Below are 24,127 nucleotides of genomic sequence, written 5' to 3'. Positions count from 1 at the left end.
TTAAAAGATCGAACAATCAAATAATATAGAACACATTAAAAACTTGTGTAATATAATGAAATAAATTTTACAATTTTGTTTAAATAATCACTTAAATATTACATGTACTGCAGTTTTGGCCGCACAAATATTGATAAAATTTTCATACTCTACATGTTGAAATGTTTTTTCTCAATCGTACCCTAAAAACTCAAGGGCTTTTTTTAAAAAATAATATTAATTTAAAAACTATTTAACAAAATATTGCAAAAGTGCGAGTCTTGTAAAATAATGCAATCCATAGAAAATTTTACAGGATTCTTAATATTTTTTTTAAAAAAAAAAGGAAACAGAGGCGTAGAATCCGTGCCAAATTGTCATGGATTCTGAATCCGTGACATGCAGTCACGGGTTCTAGGAATCCATGACTACCATCATTTAAATTGTCTGCAGTTCCTCCGACTTCTTTGTGCAATTCCTCCGACTTCTTTGCATTTCCTCGACTTCTTTGCGCAAAATACTTGAAGGCTGTTAAGAAATTCTTGTTTCCGGTTGTGTTCCGACTACGCAAAAATAATAACCTTGAAATATTTTCAAAAAGCACAAAATTATATTTATTATTTTTTTAATATCCACATTATTATATTTATATCGTGATTAATAAAAAAAAAATACTATTTAACAAAATCATACTTATTCGTATAATGCTAATGAACAAAATTATAAATACATTAATACAATATAAATAATACAAATAAAATAATAATAAATTGCTTAAATTACCTTCTCAAACGTGGTTATACGGAATTTATAATAAAATCAACGGACAATGATAATATCTGAAATAAATGACAAACATTAACGGAAATTTACACAAAACAAAATATTACTTCTTAATATAATTATAATATTATCAACGAAATTAAACATTACCTCTTAACACCTCTTCGAATGGAATGGATGACAAAATCAACAATAATATTAATACAAGGCCGAAGGAGAAAAGAAGGATTTTACGCAAATGAATCGGAGGAAAGAAACATTTTGCAAGAATGAATCGGAGAAAGGAAGCATTTTGGGCAGATGAAACGAAGAAAATGCGCGCAATTTAAAGAGGAAGAGCGACGGATTCCCTAGAATCCCTGACAGGCTCTTTTTCTTCAATTTTTTTTAAAAAATTTAGAATCCGCTATAAATTTCTACGAATTGCACTATTTTTACAAATATCTCATTTTTTACAATATTTTACTAAATAAAATTTTTAAATTAATATTATTCTATAAAAAAGCCCCAAACCTCAAACTCAAGACTAAACACAAGTCAAATTGGGAATCCATGACAGGCTATCACAGATTTAGAATCCGCTATAAATTTCTATGGATTGCACTATTTTTACAAACATCTTATTTTTACAATATTTTACTAATATTTTTTTTAATTATTATTAATTTTAAAAAAAAGCCCAAACTCAAACTCAAGACTAAACACAAGTCAAATAAGGAATCCGTGATAACCGCTTTTTCTTTAATTTTTTTTAAAATTTAGAATCTGCTATAAATTTCTACAGATTTCACTATTTTTACAAACATCTCATTCAATATTTCATTAAATAATTTTTAATTAATATTAATTTTAAAAAAAGCCCCAAATCTCAAACTCAAGACTAACACAAGTCAAATAAAAATCAATCGACTGTCAGAACTGCAAGAATATATTATAAAAAATGAAGGAAATAAGATCAAGTTTTTTAAATAAAATAGTAATAAAAACTTTAAAACCAGGAGGCAAGCTTACTCAAATTAAACGAGACATCTTTTTATGTGGATGATTTTGACAGACGTTGAGTTCTTTTAAACAGTAGACTAGAAGATTGATTTCATTTTAAAATTTAATTAGCTGCTGTTATTTTTATTTAGTGTTTGGGAGACTTTTTAAAATGCCTGATTGACTGCTTTTTTTGCATGCATGTGTTTGTGTATTTCCGAAAAAGAGTTTTTAAAAAAAATATTTAAGCATTTATTTTAAGCAGTAGATGTTATACTAGCAGTATAGTGACAACTGACATACACATATCTTAATAAGATATAAGCGTAAATTTGATACTAAGTTAAATAAAAACAAATCACACCATTGTAATTATAATAAAAAACGAATTATCATATGATAATATGATAGATAAAGTGGGATTTCATGTTACATTAACAATTTGGAGCTATTATTTGCAGTTGGTTTGAGATCGAATTAAGCACATTCACTTATATTTGTATATTGTCACACTTCACGTATTATATTAGATATATTATATTATATTTAACTTGAGCATGTTATTTATATACAAAGAACGATTTCTTCAAACATAATACTAAATTGTCATGAAATATATTTTTCTTGTGTACATTAAATTTGTATTTTTTTCTCTTTAACATACAATTTGTATTGATGGGATTCAAAATTTCTATGTAAATTATTCAAAATGTTTATATATATATATATATATATATATATATATATAGCATATCGGGATAGGTCTGGTAAACCCGGTACTTCAAACTGGTTCAGCACGAGTCAGATGACGGTCAGCTTCGGATTCGCACAAACTAACATAAAGTAAAGGGCGTCCTAAGTATTTTCGTTACAAATTATCTGATATTCAGATCAGTACTATGTATTCACCACCATAATTATTTGGGACTTTACTCGATAAAATTTATCATGTTGCTCGACTGGTCTGCCCTGATCATCTATAAGCTGACCAAGTAGATGACAGTTTGGAGTTCACGCAAAATTCTGGCCCGAGCCCAGGCCCTAATTGTATCAATAATACGCCCATTATTTATATCATTTAAGTGAATGATGTGCGATATGAGTGCTCGGGTCAGATCTGGATCGGGTCGGCTACATGGAGTATCAGGTTTGATTTATCATTATATATAATATTAATAATTATATAAATATTTTTAACTACTATATTATTATTTTTTAAAATTTAACCTTGTATTACATAAATATTTTTTTTAAGAAGACAAATATTATACCATTTTCTCACACATTTCATAATGATGCAATGGTAAGTTTACAAAAAAATGGCAAATGGAAGTAATTGAAGAAATACCGTTGTAAGGTCTAGAAAATTCGAACTACGTACCTGACTGCATGCAATATATGGTTTTACTAAAATATGTGTTTAATTATTTTAAAGTTTTAAATGCATGATTATTGCATGTATATGTGTTTTATTTCATGGTTTATTAAGGCTTCATGTATTAGGGCTTTTAGTAGTATTTCACGCTCGAACGAGAAACAGAGACCGGGGATAATTGAGGAAAAATATTTTTTAAATAAATTTTTTTAATTATTTTGTATATGGTGTAATTAAGTGAGATTTTCGAAAATGGATCTTGGTGGGATATTTTTACTCGCCGGGTCATATTGTAATCCGACACGCAAAATTTTGGCTAGTTGGAGGACTTTTGAGAGTTCATACTACATTTTCAAAAACTTACCTAAACGAAATATTTTATGAGTATGTAAAATGGGTCTATTTTAAAATATTTTGGGCATAAACTTCTACTCCTCCTAATTATTTTAATTAAGGGCGCATTAGCACTCAATATTTTAATTAAACCTACCCCAAAAACCATATTCCCACCCTCACCTCTCTCGGCCACCCCTCCCCATTTTCCCAGCAGCCTCCATGAGTTCCAGCAGTAGGAGTGATCGAATTCCTCAAGAATTTACTTAAGAAACGTTGTCACGTCTCTCCGGTGTCCATCTCTCGCCTCGCTTTCATTATTTTTCGAGCGTTTAATCGCAAAGGCACGACCGATACCTCTATTTTCTCATCTTTCACACCATAACACAATTTTTGATTGAACGTGCATGTTTTATTATCGTTCTAATGTTTTATGTGAGTTTTGAATGCATGTTCGTAGAGGAAATGATTTGTATGAATTGATTCTAACGTTTTTGTCTCTTGGTTGAAGAGGCTGACTCGATGTGGAGGTAGGGGACTCAAACACGTCTGAATTATAGTGTTTAGTTGTTAGGATCAGACCGTGAGTCGGTTTGGTGATGGTACGATCAGGTGTCCTCGATTTAGGGCTTGGGACAGCTAGGTTGTGCGAAGGGCTGAGGGCAACATGCATGGGGATAGGGACCACGACTAGGTCGATCCAAGAGGGTCTTAAGGTGGGCTAGGAAGGGTGGGTTCGAGCATGGTCCGGGCTAGTTGAACATGGGGTAGAGGTTGGCTTCAAATGTTGTTTAGGATTTTTGATCTGTAGGGCCAACGCCGCGGCGCCGCAACACCTGATCTTCGTGGCTGGGAGTGCTGCAGCGCTGATGCCGGGCGCTTAGGTGCTAATCAAGAACCGCAGCGCCACAGTGTCAGCGCCTAGGCGCAAGCCCATTGTAGATGGGGTAGTTGTTTTAGCGCTTATGACTCGTTTGGGTGTTGATATGTCGATATGAGTGAGGTTATTGACAGTTAAATTAGATCATACAGAGTTTGATTAGGAGTCTTCGAACTATGGTTTAGGTTTGATTGAGTTCGGGTTAAACCGGGTTTTCGGTCCAAGTTTTAAAAAGAATTATAGAAATTGATGCATGCGCTCGAGCTTACATCTAGGAAATGGTTATAAATGTGTTTTGAGGTGTTTTAATAAGTTTGGTTGGCTTCAGGTCGAAAAGTAAACGGTCAATTAGGGTTTCCCGGGGCAAACTTGTCATTTTTTACTCGGGTCAAGTTAGCAGTCATGGCAGCACCCTAAACACTAAAGTTGCATGTTTAAAAATGTATATGTTATTACAAGCATGAATTTTTATTAAAATACAAAATATACGTTGCATGCTTGATTTTAAAGAAATTACGTATATGCATGATTTTATAAGTGATGAATACAATGACATGTTTTTGAAGGATGAGAGTTGGTTGTGACTAACACAAAAACGAACATGTAAGGCCAAGGCTCAGTGGATGGGTAATACTCTCGCTGATGTCCCCGCCATCGGGTACCGCGGTTATACGTAGATGGATCCATCGACTAGAGCAGATACGAAAGTCACAACTAATGATCTAAATTCAAATAAAGAAAATAAACACGTATATGTTGATATGATGAGATATGTTATGGAAACATTATGCTTGGACATTGTATGTTTAAGTTCATACTTTTAAAATCATGAAATGTATTTTAATTACAGTACTTTTCATTGTTGTATGTTATGTATATATACTTGCTATAACGATTCAGGTGTGTTGAGTCCTTAGACTCACTAGGTGTGAATGATGCAGGTGAGCACGATGAGTTTGAGACTGGAGGCGCCCAACACTGAGTAGGCGAAGCTGGGAGTGCGCACGATGACCCGAGGACCTTGCATATTTCCGCACTATATGTTTATGGGTCATGGATGAACACTGTTTTTTTTTTACATTTTATATCTTTTTATATGTTGATGACACGACAAGCTTTGATTGTTGCGTTTGAGTTCTTTTCAAATAGTAGTCTATGAATTTAATTATATTTAGGATTTATTTAACTGCTGTTATTTTTATTCAGTGATTGAATAAATTTTTAATAAGCATAGTAGACTGTTTTCATTCGCATGTATGTGTAAGAACATTTTCAAAATTAGCTTGCAAAAAAAATAAAAATTCTAGCACTATTTTAGTAGCACGAGTCGTTTCAACTGTCATATTTTTAAATGATGGTGGAAAATCGGGGATGGACATTTGATGCTTTTCATTCTACCTTATCCATATATTTATGAAGGCATGTTAAGTTGATTATCACAACTATTGATAAAATTAGACTATTATGCAAATCATTGTTTGTATTACAGTGAAATTCAAAATGTTATGCAACAAAATCCGAGTCGAAAGTTCGTCATTGTAACCATGAAGCCAATCATGTTACTTTTATTATTTTTCTAATTTCTCTATTATTATATTTATATCATGATTAATATTAAAAATATATTATTTAACAAAATTATACGTATTCGTATAATGCTAGTGAACAAAATTATAATTACATTAACATAATATAAATAATACCAATAAATATTAATAAATTACTTAAATTACCTTCTCAAACGTGGTTATACGGAATTTGTAATAAAATGAACGGACGATGTTAATATCTGAAATAAATAACAAACATTAACAGAAATATTACACAAAACAAAATATTACTTCTTAAGGCAATGGTTATAAATGTGTTTTTGAGGTGTTTTACGTATATGAATGATTTTATAAGTGATGAATACAATGACATGTTTTTGAAGGATGTGAGTTGGTTGTGACTAACACGAACACGAACATGCAAGGCCAAGGCTCAGTGGATGGGTAATATTGTCTTCGATGTCCCCGTCGCCGGATACCGCGGTTATACCTAGATGGATCCATTGACTAGAGCTGATACGAAAGTCACAACTAATGATCTGAATTCAAATAAATAAAATGAACACATATATGTTGATATGACGAGATATGTTATGGACACGTTATGCTTGGACATGCTATGTTTAAGTTCATACTTTTAAGATCACTAGCAAGAAGCACGTGCGATGCACGTAAATATTAATTATTTAATAAAAATTAAAATTTGATTTTTTAACAAATAATTTGAATCATTTTTTTATTTATATTGGTTTAATATTTTGTCATATTAGACGAATAAATTAATTGAAAACTTATATACCTTACATTCAAAATTGTTTCTCAAATTAAAATTCAAACCGTTGATTTTATGTTATATAATAAATTATAATGAGCATAATATATAGAACAAATTGAACTGAAACAAATTTTGAAAAAATATATATCTAAGCACCACGTATAAGGTATAATAACCTAAAAATCAACCAAATTAAGGATTTTATAAATGCATAAATCATAATTTATATAAGTGAAGCACACTAAGGACAAATAATTATCGATTTAAAATATTTGTGACTAACTTATCAAAATATATCAAAACTAATGAAATAATAATATTGATAATAAAATATAACATATAATATTCAATTTAAATATTATTTAACCTCCTACATAACTTTTTTACATTTTGCTTTAGAATTATATATCATAGATAAATTAATTTTCATATACATTAGTTAATGAATATTTTTAAAAAAGTATATACTTTATATTTTTCATTAAGCCATCGATTACAAATTATATATATATATATTATGTATTTGTATGTGTTTAGTGATTGTATATTGTTGGGATCAAGAAATAATTTAGATGAGGTGGATAAACTCTTTAAAAAATATTTGCTTCTAAAATTTGTTTTCAATCATTCTTAGGCGGCTGAAAGATTTTCTCAAACGGTTAGAAATATGAACCACGTGAAAAGTGTGGAAGACGGTTCAATATTTCTAATGATATTTTCAACCTGTTGGCAATCTAAACAACAAGATATAGTTTGAAATGTAAAAACTTGTGAAAAGTAAATACAAGGGAATTTTATGGATATTCGGATAAAAACACTCATACTTCATTCTTTCTTCCTCTGTAGGAATGATTTCACTAAAGACTTTGTCTGATATATAATTTTTTTTTAAAAAAATGCTACTAAAATATTGAAATTTTTTATTACAGTTAATTCTCTTAATTTTTCTATCTGATTCATATTTTATGATATTATTAGTATATTAACATTCTTAATTAGTGATATAAACTCTACTAAAAAATTTATTAAATTCTTTACTTTCAATTCTTAGTTAAAACAACATAAAATATATTTGTATTAAATTTCATATTATTATATTATTATACTTATCATGTTATTATACTATTGCGTATATAATTATTTTGTTCTTATATCTTCTTGTGATACTATAACGATAGTTTATTACTTAATTAGAAACTACACTAAAACATAATTACAAAATTGCATTAAAATCATAAAATAACTTGTAGAAAGAAAATTAAAAGGATAAATTAATATTTAAAGTTAGTATAAAGATGGATTATTTGAGAAAATTAATATAGGAGTTACATTTTATTCTCGAAGTGATATAAATTATTACAATCAATGTATATTATAGTGATAATTCATTAGCATTTGTCAGACTATTAATTATATATTCGGTGGAATAAATAAAAATTTTGATATTTCATTTTTACACTTACAACAATTAGAAATTTACAAATACATCTTTATTGAATCTTTGGATTTGTATTGATGAGGATGTCATTTTTATCTTTTGACAATTGAAAAACATGACCAGTTATCTACACTTTTGTAGGTATATAGATAAAAAATATATTTTTATTATCAAACATTTATTCATTTTTAATGCATAGATTTTCCAAAATATGTGTAGAAAATTTCCATGCAATTAATCTAAAAACACACAATTTAGGCGGATAGTAGAAAATTTGTTATTCTTTTTACACTTTTATAAGTATAATAGTAAAATCACAATGCAAAAACTTTGCTCATGATCCATACTTTTATAGGTATATAGATAGATATAGATTTATAGGTATATAGATACATTACAATAAGGCTCTAAATGTCAATTAATTATTAGTAATGGTGAGTCATTTATATATGTCCTATTATTTTTATCTTTATATTACAATAATAATAAGTTTTATTTTGTTCAAGTTTGCACGAAGGGTATTTTTATTAATGCACAATCGGAAAACAGTTTCTGATATAAATCCTCGTACGAATGAGAAGCAAACACGATTAATTAGAATCGCGCCCTCAATTCAATAACGAACAAGGATCGATTAGGTTGTCCCGATCTTTTGAAACAAGCAACGATTTGTGATATTTACCTCTAAGCGATTAACATTTAGCAACAAATATCAACGATAATAACAATCGAATTTCATACGAACATTCAAAGAACTCGTTTTGACAATCCGTGCGAAAACAATTGACAAACGCCACAAAGATGCAATCTTTGATAAGTTTGATTTTGTGAAGAACAAAGCAAAATGCCTTGCAAATTTGAGAGAAATCCTCAAGATATTTGATATATGTCTGAATTATCTCGTTCATGGTCTACTACAAGGCTTAAATAATCAACAAAAACCATAAAAAGTAGTGTAAAAAGTCATAAAGAAAGTTGTGAACAATTTCTACACGGCAGGGCGCGCGGCTGCGCATGATCTCGCGCGGTGGCGCGCTATATACTGCATTCCCCAGCCTGGTGCACGCGGCAGCGCCGAATCACGCGCGGCGGCGCGCGGTCGCTTCGGTTCATGCGCGCATGCGTCGCTTCTGGCGCGGTTGCGCGCGTGCTGCTGTCCTCATAGTCTTTTATCACTTGAATGACATTCCAAACACTTCCATTATTGTGTCCATGTTCCCCAAGCTCCTCTAATTTAGACACCAATTTGTTGAACTTCCTTGGTAGCTCACCATGAATCCTTGAAGTGCTTCTTTAAACTTCTTTCTACGTCCCCTCGTTATAGGTCCTTCGTTATATTCTTTGTTGAACTCCACCACTTGCTTGAATATGCTTGATTCATCATCTTTAATCACAATTAAGCTTGAAAGTCCGAGGCAACAACGTATCTTAAATCTCCTTTCAACCATTAGCACGTAACACCCGGTCAGATACGTATCATACTCCCCTTCTTCAAAAAGATTTGTCCTCAAATCTTGTCTACCTACGCAAAAACGAAGCAAGTTAGTAATAACAAAATTTATATGACCAACATGCTTACCTTCAGGTTCAAGTTTGTAGGTGCTATTGCCCACGTGCTCCTTCAATGCTTTGAGCCCTAACTCCATGGTTGCCTTCACTGTCAATGTAACAACCTCAACATACACCAATTGACGAGTGACACCAAATGATAAGATATCATTAACTATTACAAAGATCAGATTTCTCCCCTTCTTAGACCTAGTCAACACCAAAATAATATCCATACACGTGTATGACCATAGCTCACTAGAAATAAGAAATAATTGATGCAACATATAAGAATCTAGGTTAGATGCCCTTTCCCCATATCCAATGCACCCTTCACTACACCTCTTAACATACCTCTTCATATGCAACCAACACATATAATCATGCATTTTATCAAAGATAAAGACACCACTATATGCATCACCACCACGTAACTCATGCAATGAATTTAGAATAAACAATTTATCCTCCTTAAAATTGTATTCATTATGATCATAAAAATTCTTACGTGCAATGCATGTTTCACAATTCCACTCAATATACCTCCTCATATGCAACCATAGTAAAAATTCATGCCTCATATCTATGGCTCTAGTTACTTCATGGCTACCAATTAAACACATGTCATGTGCCTCAATATCAAGCAACAACTCATGCAATGGATGTAGGATGAAAAATTTATTTTCTTTAAATAGGTATTCATCATGAATAAAGAAATAATCATGTTCATCCTTGCACATCTCAAAACCATCAAACAAGCATAAATCATGCAAATAGAACACCCTAAATATACTATCCATGTAATCTTCACAACCATCACCAATCAAATATAAATAATGGAAATAGGACATGTCACATGTACTATCAATGCAATATCTTATCTTATCACAAAATCTAAGTCTAATGTATATAAACCCTTGTAGTAAACAAACCCCATCAACTTTGTAAATCGTGAGACGTTCAAAATTCAGAGTAGGTACATGCAATTCACCCATGGTCTCAAATTCATAACAATCAAGGAATAAGGATAAATTTATATCCGGCCTCTTAACCACCAACTTTGCAACTCGCTCTACACATTCTTGAAAACAAAACGACACAAAATTAAGGTAAGGAAGCAAATCATACCTCCCAGTCGTTGCAGTGGTAACTACCCTTACCTCACGGTGATTTCTCTTGACATCATATGGATCATCCCATTGCATTCTCACAGCAATAACACTGTCTCGCCTCCTCATCATGACTTCATCAGATTCCTGCAAAGATGAAGTAACAATGCTCGGGATTGAACCGGCTATTTCATCACAATGAGAATAAACCACTTTGTACAAAGGTACATGAAATGGTTTATGCAATAATAAATAACTCTCAACCTCACTCTTTTCATTCTTTTAGGCCTTTAATTCAATTTTCTTTTCTTTATCTTTGGCCTCTTTTTCTTTTTCATCTTTTCTCTCTTTCTTATTTTCTATGGCCATCTCACTCTTTTGTTCACTCTTTCTTTCGGCCATTTCACATTTTTTTTTCACTCAATTCGTGAATAAATTTCAATTGATCCTCAAGGACATTTGGATTCAATTGAACCAATGAAACAATTAGTACATCAAGAAATTTATGTATGATAATCTCTCCTTGCCTAATCTCTTCCTCCAAAAGAGACAAATTAAGCATTTCTTCTCCACCTAATGATTCATTCTCAGTTGTATATCGTTCAACAACATTCAACTCACCAACTAGCGGAATACAACCATCATCAACTCTATTAACCACAACCTCAAATTCAGATCCTTCTACAACCTCGACTTCATATCCCAGTTCACCAACAATCTCAACCTCCACTTGAGATTTAAGCTCAACCACAACATCAACCTCCATTTGAGATTTAAGATCAACTGGCGATTTTATTATGGTCTCCTCATCACGTGGACATTGACTGATATCATGCCCGACCTCAAAACACCAACAACATATAACATCACAAGTACTAGAAATTGAATTTTTACTTGTACCTTGATATTCATATTTTGTAGTTTCACGTCCCGACTGCTACATTGGACTATCAATGATTTTCTCTCCCCGGTTGCTATACCCACTACTCTCCTCACATCCCCTATCATCATCACGATGCAAATACAACGATCTATTCCCTCCAAATCTTCTACGTCGCCTATCCTCATCATATTGCCTATCATGTATTTCATCTTCTTCACACCTCCTATATTTTTTTCGTAGAGGTTTAAACTCCTTCTCCCATATTCTATCCAACCCTCTCAACATTGTTTGAAATTGACGATCGTCAACCATTATACCTGCAAGAAAAGGTTAGTAGAAAATAATAAAGAATAATTTTTCTCACCACGAATCCTCGCTGGTCACTCCAATGAAAATTCACTCGACTCTCCCTTTTTTTTCTCTCTTTTTTTCGTCACTACAAAATACTCACCGGTCAATCCAAAGAAATAACGCTCGCACTCAGGTGTTTTCACTCGAATTTGATAGTTCTCTCTAAAATGTGCTCAAGCTTTGTACTTGTATATCAAACTAACAAGATTCAACTCGTGGACACTCGCAACTGTCTCACTTGGACTGCGCAAAACAAAGAACACTAGAATAACGCAGACCTTACAACAATACAAAGGATAACACAGATTTGAAAACAGAAACGAAAGTATAACACATATCTGAAAAAAGAATAAAATTTTAGAAAGATCTGAAAATAAAATCGAAAGGATAACACAGATCTGAGAACAAAACAAAATTTTAGACATATCTGAAAATAGCAACGAAAGGATAACAGATCTGAGAACAGAACGAAATTTTAAATAGATCTGAAAATAGCAACGATAACTTACTTGAATCAAAGAGAACCAAAAGCTCTGATACCAAATGATATGAATCCTCGTACGAATAAGAAGCAAACACGATTAATTAGAATCGCGCCCTCAATTCAATAACGAACAAGGATCGATTAGGTTGTCCCGATCTTTTGAAACAAGCAACGATTTGTGATATTCACCTCTAACCGATTAACACTTAGCAACAAATATCAACGATAATAACAATCGAATTTCATACGAACCTTCAAAGAACTCGTTTTGACAATCCGTGCGAAAACAATTGACAAACGCCACAAAGATGCAATCTTTGATAAGTTTGATTTTGTGAAGAACAAAGCAAAATGCCTTGCAAATTTGAGAGAAATCCTCAAGATATTTGATATATGTCTGAATTATCTCGTTCATGGTCTATTACAAGGCTTAAATAATCAACAAAAACCATAAAAAGTAGTGTAAAAAGTCATAAAGAAAGTTGTGAACAATTTCTACACGGCAAGGCGAGCGGCTGCGCATGATCTCGCGCGGTGGCGCTCTATATACTGCATTCCCCAGCCTGGTGCGCGCGGCAGCGCCGAATCACGCACGGTGGCGCGCGTGGGGCTCGCGGCCGCGCCGGTTCATGCGCACATGCGCGCGCGCGGCTGCGCCGATTCTGGCGCGAGTGCGCGCGTGCTGCTGTCCTCATGGTCTTTTATAACTTGAATGACATTCCAAACACTTCCATTATTGTGTCCATGTTCCCAAGCTCCTCTAATTTAGACACCCCATTTGTTGAACTTCCTTGGTAGCTCACCATGAATCCTTGAAGTGCTTCTTTAAACTTCTTGCTACGTCCCCTCGTTATAGGTCCTTCGTTATATTCTTTGTTGAACTCCATCATTTGCTTGAATATGCTTGATTCATCATCTTTAATCACAATCAAGCTTGAAAGTCCGAGGCAACAACGCATCTTAAATCTCCTTTCAACCATTAGCACGTAACACCCGGTCAGATTCGTATCAGTTTCAATTATACACACTTTTATAGATATATAGATATAGATATAGATTACAAAATTATAATAAAATCATTGGAAAAAATGTAGAGAGAAAAGTAAAAAGATAAAATATTTAAATGTAGTATAAAGATGTGTTATTTGATAAAAATTAATATAAGAGTTACATTCTATTATTGAAGTGTGTATAAAAGGTTAATTTTGTCATTGCACAATTGGAAAACAATGTCATTTATCCACACTTTTATATGTATATATAGAAATATATAGATAAAATGTATTTAATTACAGTACTTTTCACTGTTGCATGTTATGTATATGTACTTGTTATAACGATTCATGTGTGTTGAGTCTTTAGAATCACTAGGTGTGAATGATGCAGGTGAGCACGATGAGTTTGAGACTAGAGGTGCTGAACACAGAGTAGGCGGAGCTGGGAGTGCGCACGATGGCCCGAGGACTTTGCATATTTCCGCACTATATGTTTATGGGATGAACATTGTTTTTTTTATGCTTTTTATATCTTTTTATACGTTAATGATACGATAGGCTTTGATTGCTGCGTTTGAGTTCTTCTCAAACAGTAGTATAGGAATATGATGATATTTAATATTTATTTAACTGCAGTTATTTTTATTCAATAATCGAATAATTTTTTAATAAGCAAGGTGGACTGTTTTCATTCGCATACATGTGTATGAGCATTTTCAAAATTAACTTGAATTTTTTTCCCTAGCAGTATTTTAGTAGCACGAGTCATTTCAACCGTCATATTTTTAAACGATGGTGGCAAGTCGGGGATGGACATTTGATGCTTTTCATTCTACCTTATCCATAGTTATGTAGGCATGTTATGTTGATTATCACAACTATTTATAAAATTAGACTATTCTGCAAATCATTGTTTATAAAGCATGTTATGTTGATTATCACAACAATTTATAAAATTAGACTATTCTGCAAATCATTGTTTATATTACACTGAAATTCAAAATGTTATGTAACAAACTCCGAGTCAAAAGTTCGTCATTGTAACCATGAAGCCAATCATGTTGCTGACATCTCCTGGTGACTGGCCACCCTTGAGCAAGGAACTAATTTTGAGTTGGTCATATATGATATTTTATAGGTTTGATACAAATTGAAAAAATGGACTCATAAGACGATAAAATGTGATTTTTTTTATTAATACGCTTTTTTGTAAAACAATACATGTGTAAAAGAGAATATAATTAAAAGATCAAACAATCAAATAATATAGAACACATTCAAAACTTGTGTAATATAATGAAATAAATTTTACAATTTTGTTTAAATAATCACTTAAATATTATATGAACTACAGTTTTTGGCCGCACAAATATTGATAAAATTTTCATGCTCTACATGTTCAAATATTTTTTCTCAATCGATAACATAGCAAATCCGTTCAATCTTTCACGTGACATAGTTGATTGGAGGCATTCTTATATTATCCTCAATTTGAATACACTTTTTTCTTTGGATGGAATTGTAACGGGTATTCATAATAAAATTCCACAAGTAACATATATAACATAATGTACATCAATTTATTTTAGATAATTAAGCACTTACTTGGATAACAACCATCCATTTTCTACCATTTTTTAAAAACCCAACTTTTATGAAATTTACTTTGGCTTTCCCATTCTCAAGACAATTAAACAACAAGCCAAGCTATCCTCCATTGCACGTGATTTACGAGTTAAGGAGAAAAATTAACAGTATGTATCACTTGAGAAGATATCACATATAATTTTCCATGAGACGTATTAACCCGATTCATACTAAAGTGGAATACAATACTTTCATTATAAAAATTAAATCGGAGGAAAGAAACATTTTGCGAGAATGAACCGGGGAAAGGAAGCATTTTGGGCAGATGAAACGGAGAAAATGCGCGCAATTTAAAGAGGAAGAGTGACGGATTCCCTAGAATCCGTGACTGACTCTTTTTCTTCATTTTTTAAAAAAATTTAAAATCCACTATAAATTTCTATGGATTGCAATATTTTTGCAAATATCTAATTTTTACAATATTTTACTAAATAGTTTTTTTAATTAATATTACTTTTTAAAAAACCTCAAAACTCAAACTCAAGACTAAACACAAGTCAAATTGGGAATCCGTGACAGGCTGTCATGGATTTAGAATCCGCTATAAATTTCTACGGAAGGCACTATTTTTACAACCATCTCATTTTTACAATATTTTATTAAATAGTTTTTAATTAATATTAATTTTTTGAAAAAGCCCCAAAACTCAAACTCAAGAATAAACACAAGTCAAATAGAAAATCAATCGACTGTCATAACTGCAAGAATATATTATTAAAAAATGAAAGAAAGAAGATCGAGTTTTTTTAATTAAAATAGTAATAAAAACTTTAAAACAAACGCAAGCCTACTCAAATTAAATGAGACATGTTTTTTTCTTCTTCTTGTTTTGTTAATTTAATAAATTTATATAATTGTCACTTTTAAAAATATGTAAAATTTAAAAATAAAAATTTTGCATTTTGAGATATTACATTGTATGTGTCTATATATGTAATTAATAAGTTTATCAAGTTATTTCAAATATAAAACATTGTGCAAAATTATTTTAGTAAAATAAATTAAAAACGGTGCAAACTATGTTTATAAATTATTACCTAAAATTTATATTTTAAATATATCCCGAGAGGAGCGTCTGAAAGTTACCAAATGTGAGATTGCAATGTTAACGGCTGAAAAATAAAAAAAACGCGTTTTGTCGGTTTCCATATCTGAATTGGCCCCGCTCCCCTCCGCTCCCATTGTTGAGTTATCAAATACCCCGTAACAGAGTTCTTCCTCCCCGATCCATCTCCTGATTCTCCCGCCTTTTCTCTCTAAAGAAACCCTATTGGATACGCTAAAAATGGCCTTGAAACTCACTTCCAGAGACATTCAAGAGATCGTCTCCAAGCTATCATCCGACAAGGACAAAGCTCGAGAAGTAATCAAGAAGATAGACTTTTACTGGCGTGTCTGTTCAGTTTCTTGGAGGGTAACGAGTTTGAGTTTCTTGTATATGAAATCATCTTTTTACATAATTTTCAATGATTTTGTTTAATAGGATCCAGCAATAAGTAGAATTCATACTTGTATAGTTTCACACAGTTCGTTTGTTTTGCTGAAACATTTCCGATTCATATTTCTTATCTTAGGATGGCATTGAGTCCTATTGTTTAATAGGCATTGAACAATATGTAGAGCTCATTGCCATTCCTTTTGTGTATCTATTTAAAAATGAAGGAAACTTTTTTTCCTTTTCTTTGTATTATTTTGTAAAGTTTGACGGGTCATTACCTTGTTTTATTAATTTATTTTCCCCCTGAAATGGGCCAGTCGATAAACATAAAGATAATTTACTTTCTTTTATTTGATTTTGAATTATTCAAGCAGGGAGTCTCATTCGCTACATGTGTTGTGAACTTCGAATCTTGCGAGAATTATTGGAAATACTTATAATTGGCTTTTTCCCTAATTAAGTTTAGGGAATTTCATATCCGCCTCTTCAATGTGATTAATATTCTGAGATATTTTTTCTCATGTAAGGTAACGCATCGATATTTTTGTATTTTGGTTCCACCTTACACAGATTTCTTATAGTTATTCTATTGCAATAATCGTCAACTTTATAATTTTGTTCTTTTTGCATGTTAGGGATGAGGGAAAAATTCCTCGCAAGCTTGTGGAGTGCATCAATACATATTTGTTAAAGGATGGACCAAATTTAGGTGGCAAATCCCTGGAAATTCATCAAGCAGTAAATCATTTCGTGTTTCGGTACTGGTTTGCTACTCATGATCGAAGTCTAAAGGTGTCTTGAGTGGTACTAAGTTGATGGTTTTAATTTAAAGTTAAATGTCTGTAGTACTTCTAATTTGTCCTTCATTAGTAGGATTCTCTTATTTGCTAGAGGTGTGGATGACGGTTCTATTTTACTAGAACTTGTGGATGTGATGAGCAAGGAGCTTGATCAAATGAGTAATTCCAGCACCGATTCACCCTGGTTAGAATTATAACGTGCTTAATTTTTGGTGGGTTTATGAAATGCTACTTCTCTGTTCTTGTTTGTGTTTTATTTATTTATTATTATTATTATTATGATTTTGAGTGACTCAATTAGGGGTGAAAAATGTGTGATTATGACAAGCTCACAGTTCAAGGTGGCGGAGCTTGCTGCCCTTGTGTTTTGCCGGGTACTTATTGCAGCAACTTAATTGTTGTGCCTTATAAAGTTGATACTCCATTACATATTTGTGGTTGTGTGCTTACCAGACACGATATGGCTCTTTTGTATTTCATTGGGTTATGGGCTCGGTTTTATATTCTGGTGGTTCTTTTCAACCTTATTTCATATTCCATTGTCGCTAAAATTGTAGCAGATTACTCTGTTAAATTTTGAATAATAGGAAGATGGGAAAAACAACAGAAAAAAAGTGAAAAGTCTGGTCATAAGTGTTAAGTCGCCATAAACGACGTGCCACAAAATTTTTTTTCTTCTTGATTTTATATAATTGTCACCACTTCATGCTCGTAAGAGGATATCTTGGGATATTAATGGTGGAGTAAACCACTTCAATCAAATTACCAATTGATTTCAATATTGACGAGACCAAGTGAGATTCTATCAAATGAAAAATTGAGTTCTGACCCCTTTTGATTCAACAATTAACATGAATTTAAGCTTTTAAATGAACTAAAAGGGCTTAATAGAATTTTGGACATCAATATGTAGAATTCCACTTATATCATATTGAGCAGAAATAAATACGGTATAAAACTGTTGACGGCTTTTCAGCTGTGATATGATGCAAAATTTTTAAAACATAATGAGAGGGAAGGACAACTTAGAGAACATAAGTAAATAAACTGAGAGAACATAAGTAAATATTAAGTGTGATTTTAATGAATCAAAATTTGATTTCTAATTCTTTTACTTTTTGAAATATTTTGAGATCTTTTTAGTTGCTTCCATGTATTTGGTATGACTTGAAGTATTCCTCTTTATTTCTTTTTTTTTTTTTGATAGAAAACTAAATTTATTATGATAATATAATGTTACACCATTTGCGCGGATAAGTAATCCGCAACCACATTACAAGAAGTCTACTTAAACCCAACACTATAAGTAATCCTCTTTATTTCAGTTTTGAGAAAAACAGTTTTCCATATTTATGGTCAAAGGTTACAAGGCAATGTTCACTTTCCAGGTGTGCGCTAATACATATAAAAGCCCAGTTACTGAAAAACGTGCCCGGAGGGAGCATGTGGTTGTCCTGATAAAAGAGAGAGTCGTGGAGGGCAAATGGCCATGGTAGGTTTCAACAGAACTTGTTCTTTTGCGTAGATAAAAAAATATAAACATCAAATATCTCAATACTTAACAGTATCCTTTGGGCTGGTGGATGGTGTGATATCATGTTTTTTCCTTGTTCATGGATCACACATTCAATGGCAAATCCGACACAATATTTTTCAATAATTTCCAAATTTGTTTTTCTAGTGTTCACATTTGCATTCATGTTGCTACTTATTATCCACCATCTTGAGTTAAAACGAGCTAATATTCGTGGCAGGCATGCTGCACTTGTTTGTCGCATCCGCAATTATTCTACTCGCATCCGTAAAGATCACTTATTGTTTTGTTTGACAGCATATCTGCAAACTTTGAAAGGTAAAATTCATTGATTTTATTGTGAAATCTTGACTGTTACCTGTAGCTTTATTGACTGGTTTATATTTCATCCTCCGGTGACAAAAAATTTGTGCTCCTGTAGTCTATTTGTCTCCTTCCTGTGTGCTGGAGATGCATTCACATTTTCTTGATATTTTAATCTGGTTAATATCTATACCTCTTCGTTGAGGGAGAGGAGAGCTGTTGTCTGTTTTGCTTTTTGCCTTCATTTCGAACTTATTCTTTTGGTACCAGTAGGGAATTATTTTTTTTTCTTGTTAGGGTCTTGCAGGGGCACAATTCTCTTATCTTTGTTGGTTTGGTCATGTGCTTTGTAGGTTCTCTTTTTCCTTTTGCTTTTCAGTACATATGTTAATTCATCAGTTTGCTTACTCAAGTGATACCGCCATTCAGACTTGTTTCTAATGTTTCTGTTTTTCATACTTCTGATATCACATTTGCCCTTTGTTTCACTCTGTATAATTGAGCCTAAGAAATCAATGTGATATGGTTTGCAACTGTAATAATTTGATGCTTAAACAAACACTATGATATCTTACTTTTTATGTGATATAACTTATTTCTTATGTGCAGAAATGCCTTCTAGTTTCCTTTTTTCTACAAAAAGGAGACCAGAGGTCATCGCATAACAAAGTAAGAACTGGAATCATATTAACAAAATATGAGATTCCAATCCCTAAACAAATCTGACAGCGAAAACATTTTAAACTCCACATTATTTGTAATCCAGCATGGAACCCTAAGTTTAATCTTGTCTCAGCACTCTTTGTTATTCATTTTAACTTCTGACCAATTTTGTATTTCATTTGAATGAGTCTTCTTAAGATTCTTCTCACCAGTTTTTTATTTTATTTGAAGGAGTCTGCTTAGACTTTCTTTATCGATGTTTTTTGCTGCTCCAAATGAGAAATCATCGCAGAAGCTAGCTTTTCCCTTGAATGAGGTATATCATATTATATGTATGGAGGAAAAGATATAGTTTTATTCAGTGTGCCCTCCTGGTTTCTTGAAATAATTTTGTTCCTTGGACTTGTCATTTATAGTCATATGCTAATTAAGAAGGATAGTTTTTAATGCAAGCTTTGGTTGTATCATATGTGGGGAAGGATGCAGTCTAGGTTTCTTTGTTCGCTTTTCTTTATCATGGCCAATATCAATCATATATTGTGAGATGGACTCGATTCTTGCTCATCAGTTATTGCGAACATCTTACCTTCCTACTTCTCTCCCTTTCCTTTCCCTATCTCTTACTCTTATTAATAATTTTTGTCTGCCTCTTTCTATCAACGTCCTTTTTGAAGAAAAATGGCTCTGATTAAATTGTTTGTGTTTGGTTGGCGTCTGGGGCTTACTAAGGATAATGAAAATAAACTCCATGAACTTTCTGGATCATTATATGAGGTATCGCGTTTGTAGGATGTCTAATGCAGGGACCTGCTTGATATTCTTTTTTCTTTTAATCCTTGTGCATATTTTGGTTTTATTTTTGTAAAAATTCTGCAGGTTGGCATGTGATATGGAACTGCCTTATGCGGTGTTTGCCAACATTTTGCAATCTCACCTCAATTGTAAGCATCCATTTGTGTAAAATTCCCATCAAGGCATGGTGTAGATAGATCTTTGAAATGCTTCCTTTCCTCTTATGGTGAATTGTTAAGTACAATTCATCAACTTTGCATTTCATATTGTAGGAAAAAGTAGGTACAGTTAGATTCCCTCTCATGAAATCTCAATCTCATGCACTTAAGTTAGGATGGCTTAACACTGTCTTAACACCAGTTTATTCCTGTTTCCATTATTGTATAATGTTCTTCTATTTGTAATTATGATTGGGTGTTCAAGTATTTATACAATTCTGAAAGAAACTTTTCAAGCTCTAAATTCAGTATTACAGGGTTAGTTGTGCTCTCGTCTTTGAAGGTGGATGCTGCTTTGTAGCATAATGTTGAGCGTAAGATTATAGATAACATTTTGCTTCTCTTATTTTGATTTGATTGTTTCTTTGCTAGTAAAATGCTTGCTTCTCCATGCTTTCAGTATAATAACTTCTTTGCTTGGCATTTACCCAGGATACAAAAGATTCATATCTTGTTCCTCTCGAGATATGGGATCTTCGGCTATTTAAACGCACACTTTCAACGTGAGTGATTCACCTTTGTAAACTTTTTGTCTTTCGTGTTGCTTTAGAGTATAAATCTTTCATTGTATGTCATTGTCGATCTCATCTTTACCCTAAAATCCAATGAATAGTTGTTTGATATTCTTTCTTTGTTCTGGGGAGATACATGTTATATATATTTTTGTTCTTTTACTCTCTTGAATATGACCCGTGGTACTGTGAGATGGTTCGTCCAGCTTTTTTGGAAACCTCTAGCTACTTGTAATTTCTAATGCAATTAATTTCTCTTGAGATGCTAAAGTTTTCGCTATTTGGGTCCAACGAAGAATATATGACCTAGGTTGCCACTAAAATATGTCATGCAAAATGATGCTTTAGGGTCACCAGCCATATTTCGGCAAAAATCCTCCGATGCACAAGAGAAAATATGAAACGGGAGATTATTTGAATGCATAGTACTTGGTGTAAAATTGGCATACATTAGCATACCTTTTAAAGTTTGTGTACACTACCCACTATTTGTAACACTACCCACTATTTGTAGCTATAGAGGTATAATTGGTTGAGAAATAATAACTCACAAGGATTTGAAGTTCATCTCTGTCCGGAATTATCGGACAATCATTCGACGTGAAAAAGAACACATGTTCAATCTAGAATTCTGATGTCGATATTTCTCGCCATTGGGACGAAACTACAAATTAAAAGAATGTAGGAGTGGAGTCCAATGAGAAACAACCCTAAAGGTCTGTTTATTAGATGCGTCAGCCACTCCAGTTTATAAAAAATGAATTATTCTAACATGGCATATATCATGTCAATCCAAAGGCATATTCATAATTCTTGACAGCATTTAATTCACCTTAATATATATCTTAAATGTGAACACTGGTTATATTATATCAGCACTAACCAAATATTAATCATATGTTGTCTCTTAAGCGGAGTAAGAGAGGACAACTTGGCAGACTAGTGTATTAAGTGCATACACCTTTCAAAATAAATTGCAACTCCTAATATCTTGTGTGACATGGAATTATAGAAGCCTTACTATCGTCCTTCCTATATGCTACTTTTTTAAATTTTCATTTTATTTTGCTTTTAATATTGCTAGGTAAATATTTTACGGAATAATCACCTTATATATCCATTTTATCTCCTCCGTGATGGTCTAATAATTCTGAACACCTTAAATAGTTATTTGATTTCCATGATATCTTCGATGGAATTTGTATGATCATATTTTCTCATATTTTTTACTATTGCCTTATTTATTTTTTCTTCATTAATATCTTGGGTAGAATTAGTTGGTGACAATTGTTGCTTACCTTAATCTAATCGAATTGTTAGAATTGTTGGTTCTTACCAGACAACAATTGTTCTCAGTGGTGGTGTTTCAAAGAGTTGAGTCTTTAATGTTTAAAACATCAGTTCTTTTTTTTATGTATTATCAAGCACTTAAATTCAATAATTAGTGAAGTGCAGTTTATAGTAAACATTAGGACGGAATTGTTGTTCTTATATGGATGTTACTTTTTTTTTTCCTTTCTGGCAGCAATGTAGTATTTGTTTGTTGACATTTAAGTTACTATACAGTCATAAGGATTTAAATTATGCAGTTACCATCAACTGCATCCTTATGTACAATAGCAATTTTTATTTTATAATTACGAAACTTGTAAGGTTTAGATTCCATTGTCGCCATTAGAATACCATGGTATGTGGAGTTACTTTATAGTATGTTTGAGCGATAAACTAATAACGATTTGATTTTCGCTTATGTTTAAGAGGAAGTGTTTCTCACTGCCTTTTTTAAAATAAGAATGCAAACTGTGGGGTTGTAAAGAAGTAGATTTTTCTAGACTTGTCATGAGATGGCTGATGCACGAATGCAATTTAGTTGAATACTTCCTTTCTTCCGGGGTCAAGTTTTAGAATGCTTTTATGTGATCAGATATTCGTGTTATCATGCAAACTTTTGTTTTAAGGGGAAAATTCTAGTTAAGTGCAGTTTTGGTGAAAATAAAACCCTTGCACAACCAGTATTCAATTCACTGGCTTGAAATTGTTGTGTATGGATCCCCTACAAAAGATTTGTGTTTGAGATTAGTTTTCCACCATATTTTATTGGTGTGCCGTGTGTGATTATGTCAAAGTAACTTGCTGTATGTTCTCTCAGAATATGAAAATTAATCTTTGATTCAGAGTTCAGAATGCAAGAGTATAATTTTCCTTTAGCTGTCGTAATTCTTTTCCGATGATTCTATCCAGTGTCTTGATGTTGGGAAATATACTTCAGGTCTTCTTTGTGCTTCATCTCATGCTACTTCTCCAAGAGAACCTCGCTGGTAAGAACCCATTATACCTCTCATTTTTGTATTCCTATAATAACTGCAAGAGTTATTTTCAGACGTGTGTATTTGATATTTCTCTCTTAGTTTTTTCTCTTATATCCAACCCGAAACATAACAACTCTGCTGTGTAGAAGCATATATGAGAGTCTTTTCTCATCAACAACTCAAAACAGAATAACTCAACTGTGTTGAAACATGGCTATTAAAGTTCACGTTGTATTTTTCTTTTGATTTTTTTTGTTATTTCAAAGCTGTTATGGTGGTTGGAAAATATCTAATGGTGCTCACTCTACTGTTGATATAGTCAAGAGTATGAATGTATGATGACCATGAGAAGCATACAGGTAGGCATCTTGTTGCGGTTCCAAATTTGTAGTTTTGGAAGTTGGAATTTCTTACTCTTAATATTTATGGCCATGTTTATAGACTTGG

The 24,127-nt window shown here is 32.4% G+C and overlaps 1 protein-coding gene across 3 annotated transcripts; it reads left to right on the top strand.

Moving 5' to 3' along the window:
- Positions 1-16,234: 16,234 nt before the first annotated feature.
- Positions 16,235-24,034, top strand: LOC142547736 (serine/threonine-protein kinase ATM-like). Of its 3 annotated transcripts, none has more exons than XM_075656165.1 (8): positions 16,235-16,525; positions 17,185-17,341; positions 17,420-17,533; positions 17,651-17,723; positions 18,738-18,841; positions 20,726-20,790; positions 23,641-23,689; positions 23,947-24,034. In XM_075656165.1, the coding sequence occupies exons 3-8, from the start codon at positions 17,484-17,486 to the stop codon at positions 24,017-24,019; spliced, it is 414 nt and encodes a 137-aa protein (XP_075512280.1). In that variant the 5' UTR covers positions 16,235-16,525; positions 17,185-17,341; positions 17,420-17,483; the 3' UTR covers positions 24,020-24,034. The 3 variants fall into 3 exon arrangements, with proteins under 3 accessions (XP_075512280.1, XP_075512282.1, XP_075512281.1); XM_075656167.1 differs by lacking the exons at positions 23,641-23,689; positions 23,947-24,034 and adding exons at positions 19,104-19,201; positions 20,081-20,165 and having other exon boundaries at positions 17,423-17,533; positions 20,726-21,059; XM_075656166.1 differs by lacking the exons at positions 20,726-20,790; positions 23,641-23,689; positions 23,947-24,034 and adding exons at positions 19,104-19,201; positions 20,081-20,627 and having other exon boundaries at positions 17,423-17,533.
- Positions 24,035-24,127: the final 93 nt, after the last annotated feature.

The sequence above is a fragment of the Primulina tabacum genome, chromosome 5 (genome assembly GCF_025594145.1).
Source record: "Primulina tabacum isolate GXHZ01 chromosome 5, ASM2559414v2, whole genome shotgun sequence".
In the NCBI taxonomy this organism is placed as follows: domain Eukaryota; kingdom Viridiplantae; phylum Streptophyta; class Magnoliopsida; order Lamiales; family Gesneriaceae; genus Primulina; species Primulina tabacum.
Note: the sequence above shows the minus strand (reverse complement) of the source record. Positions and strands in the feature narration are given on the sequence as shown.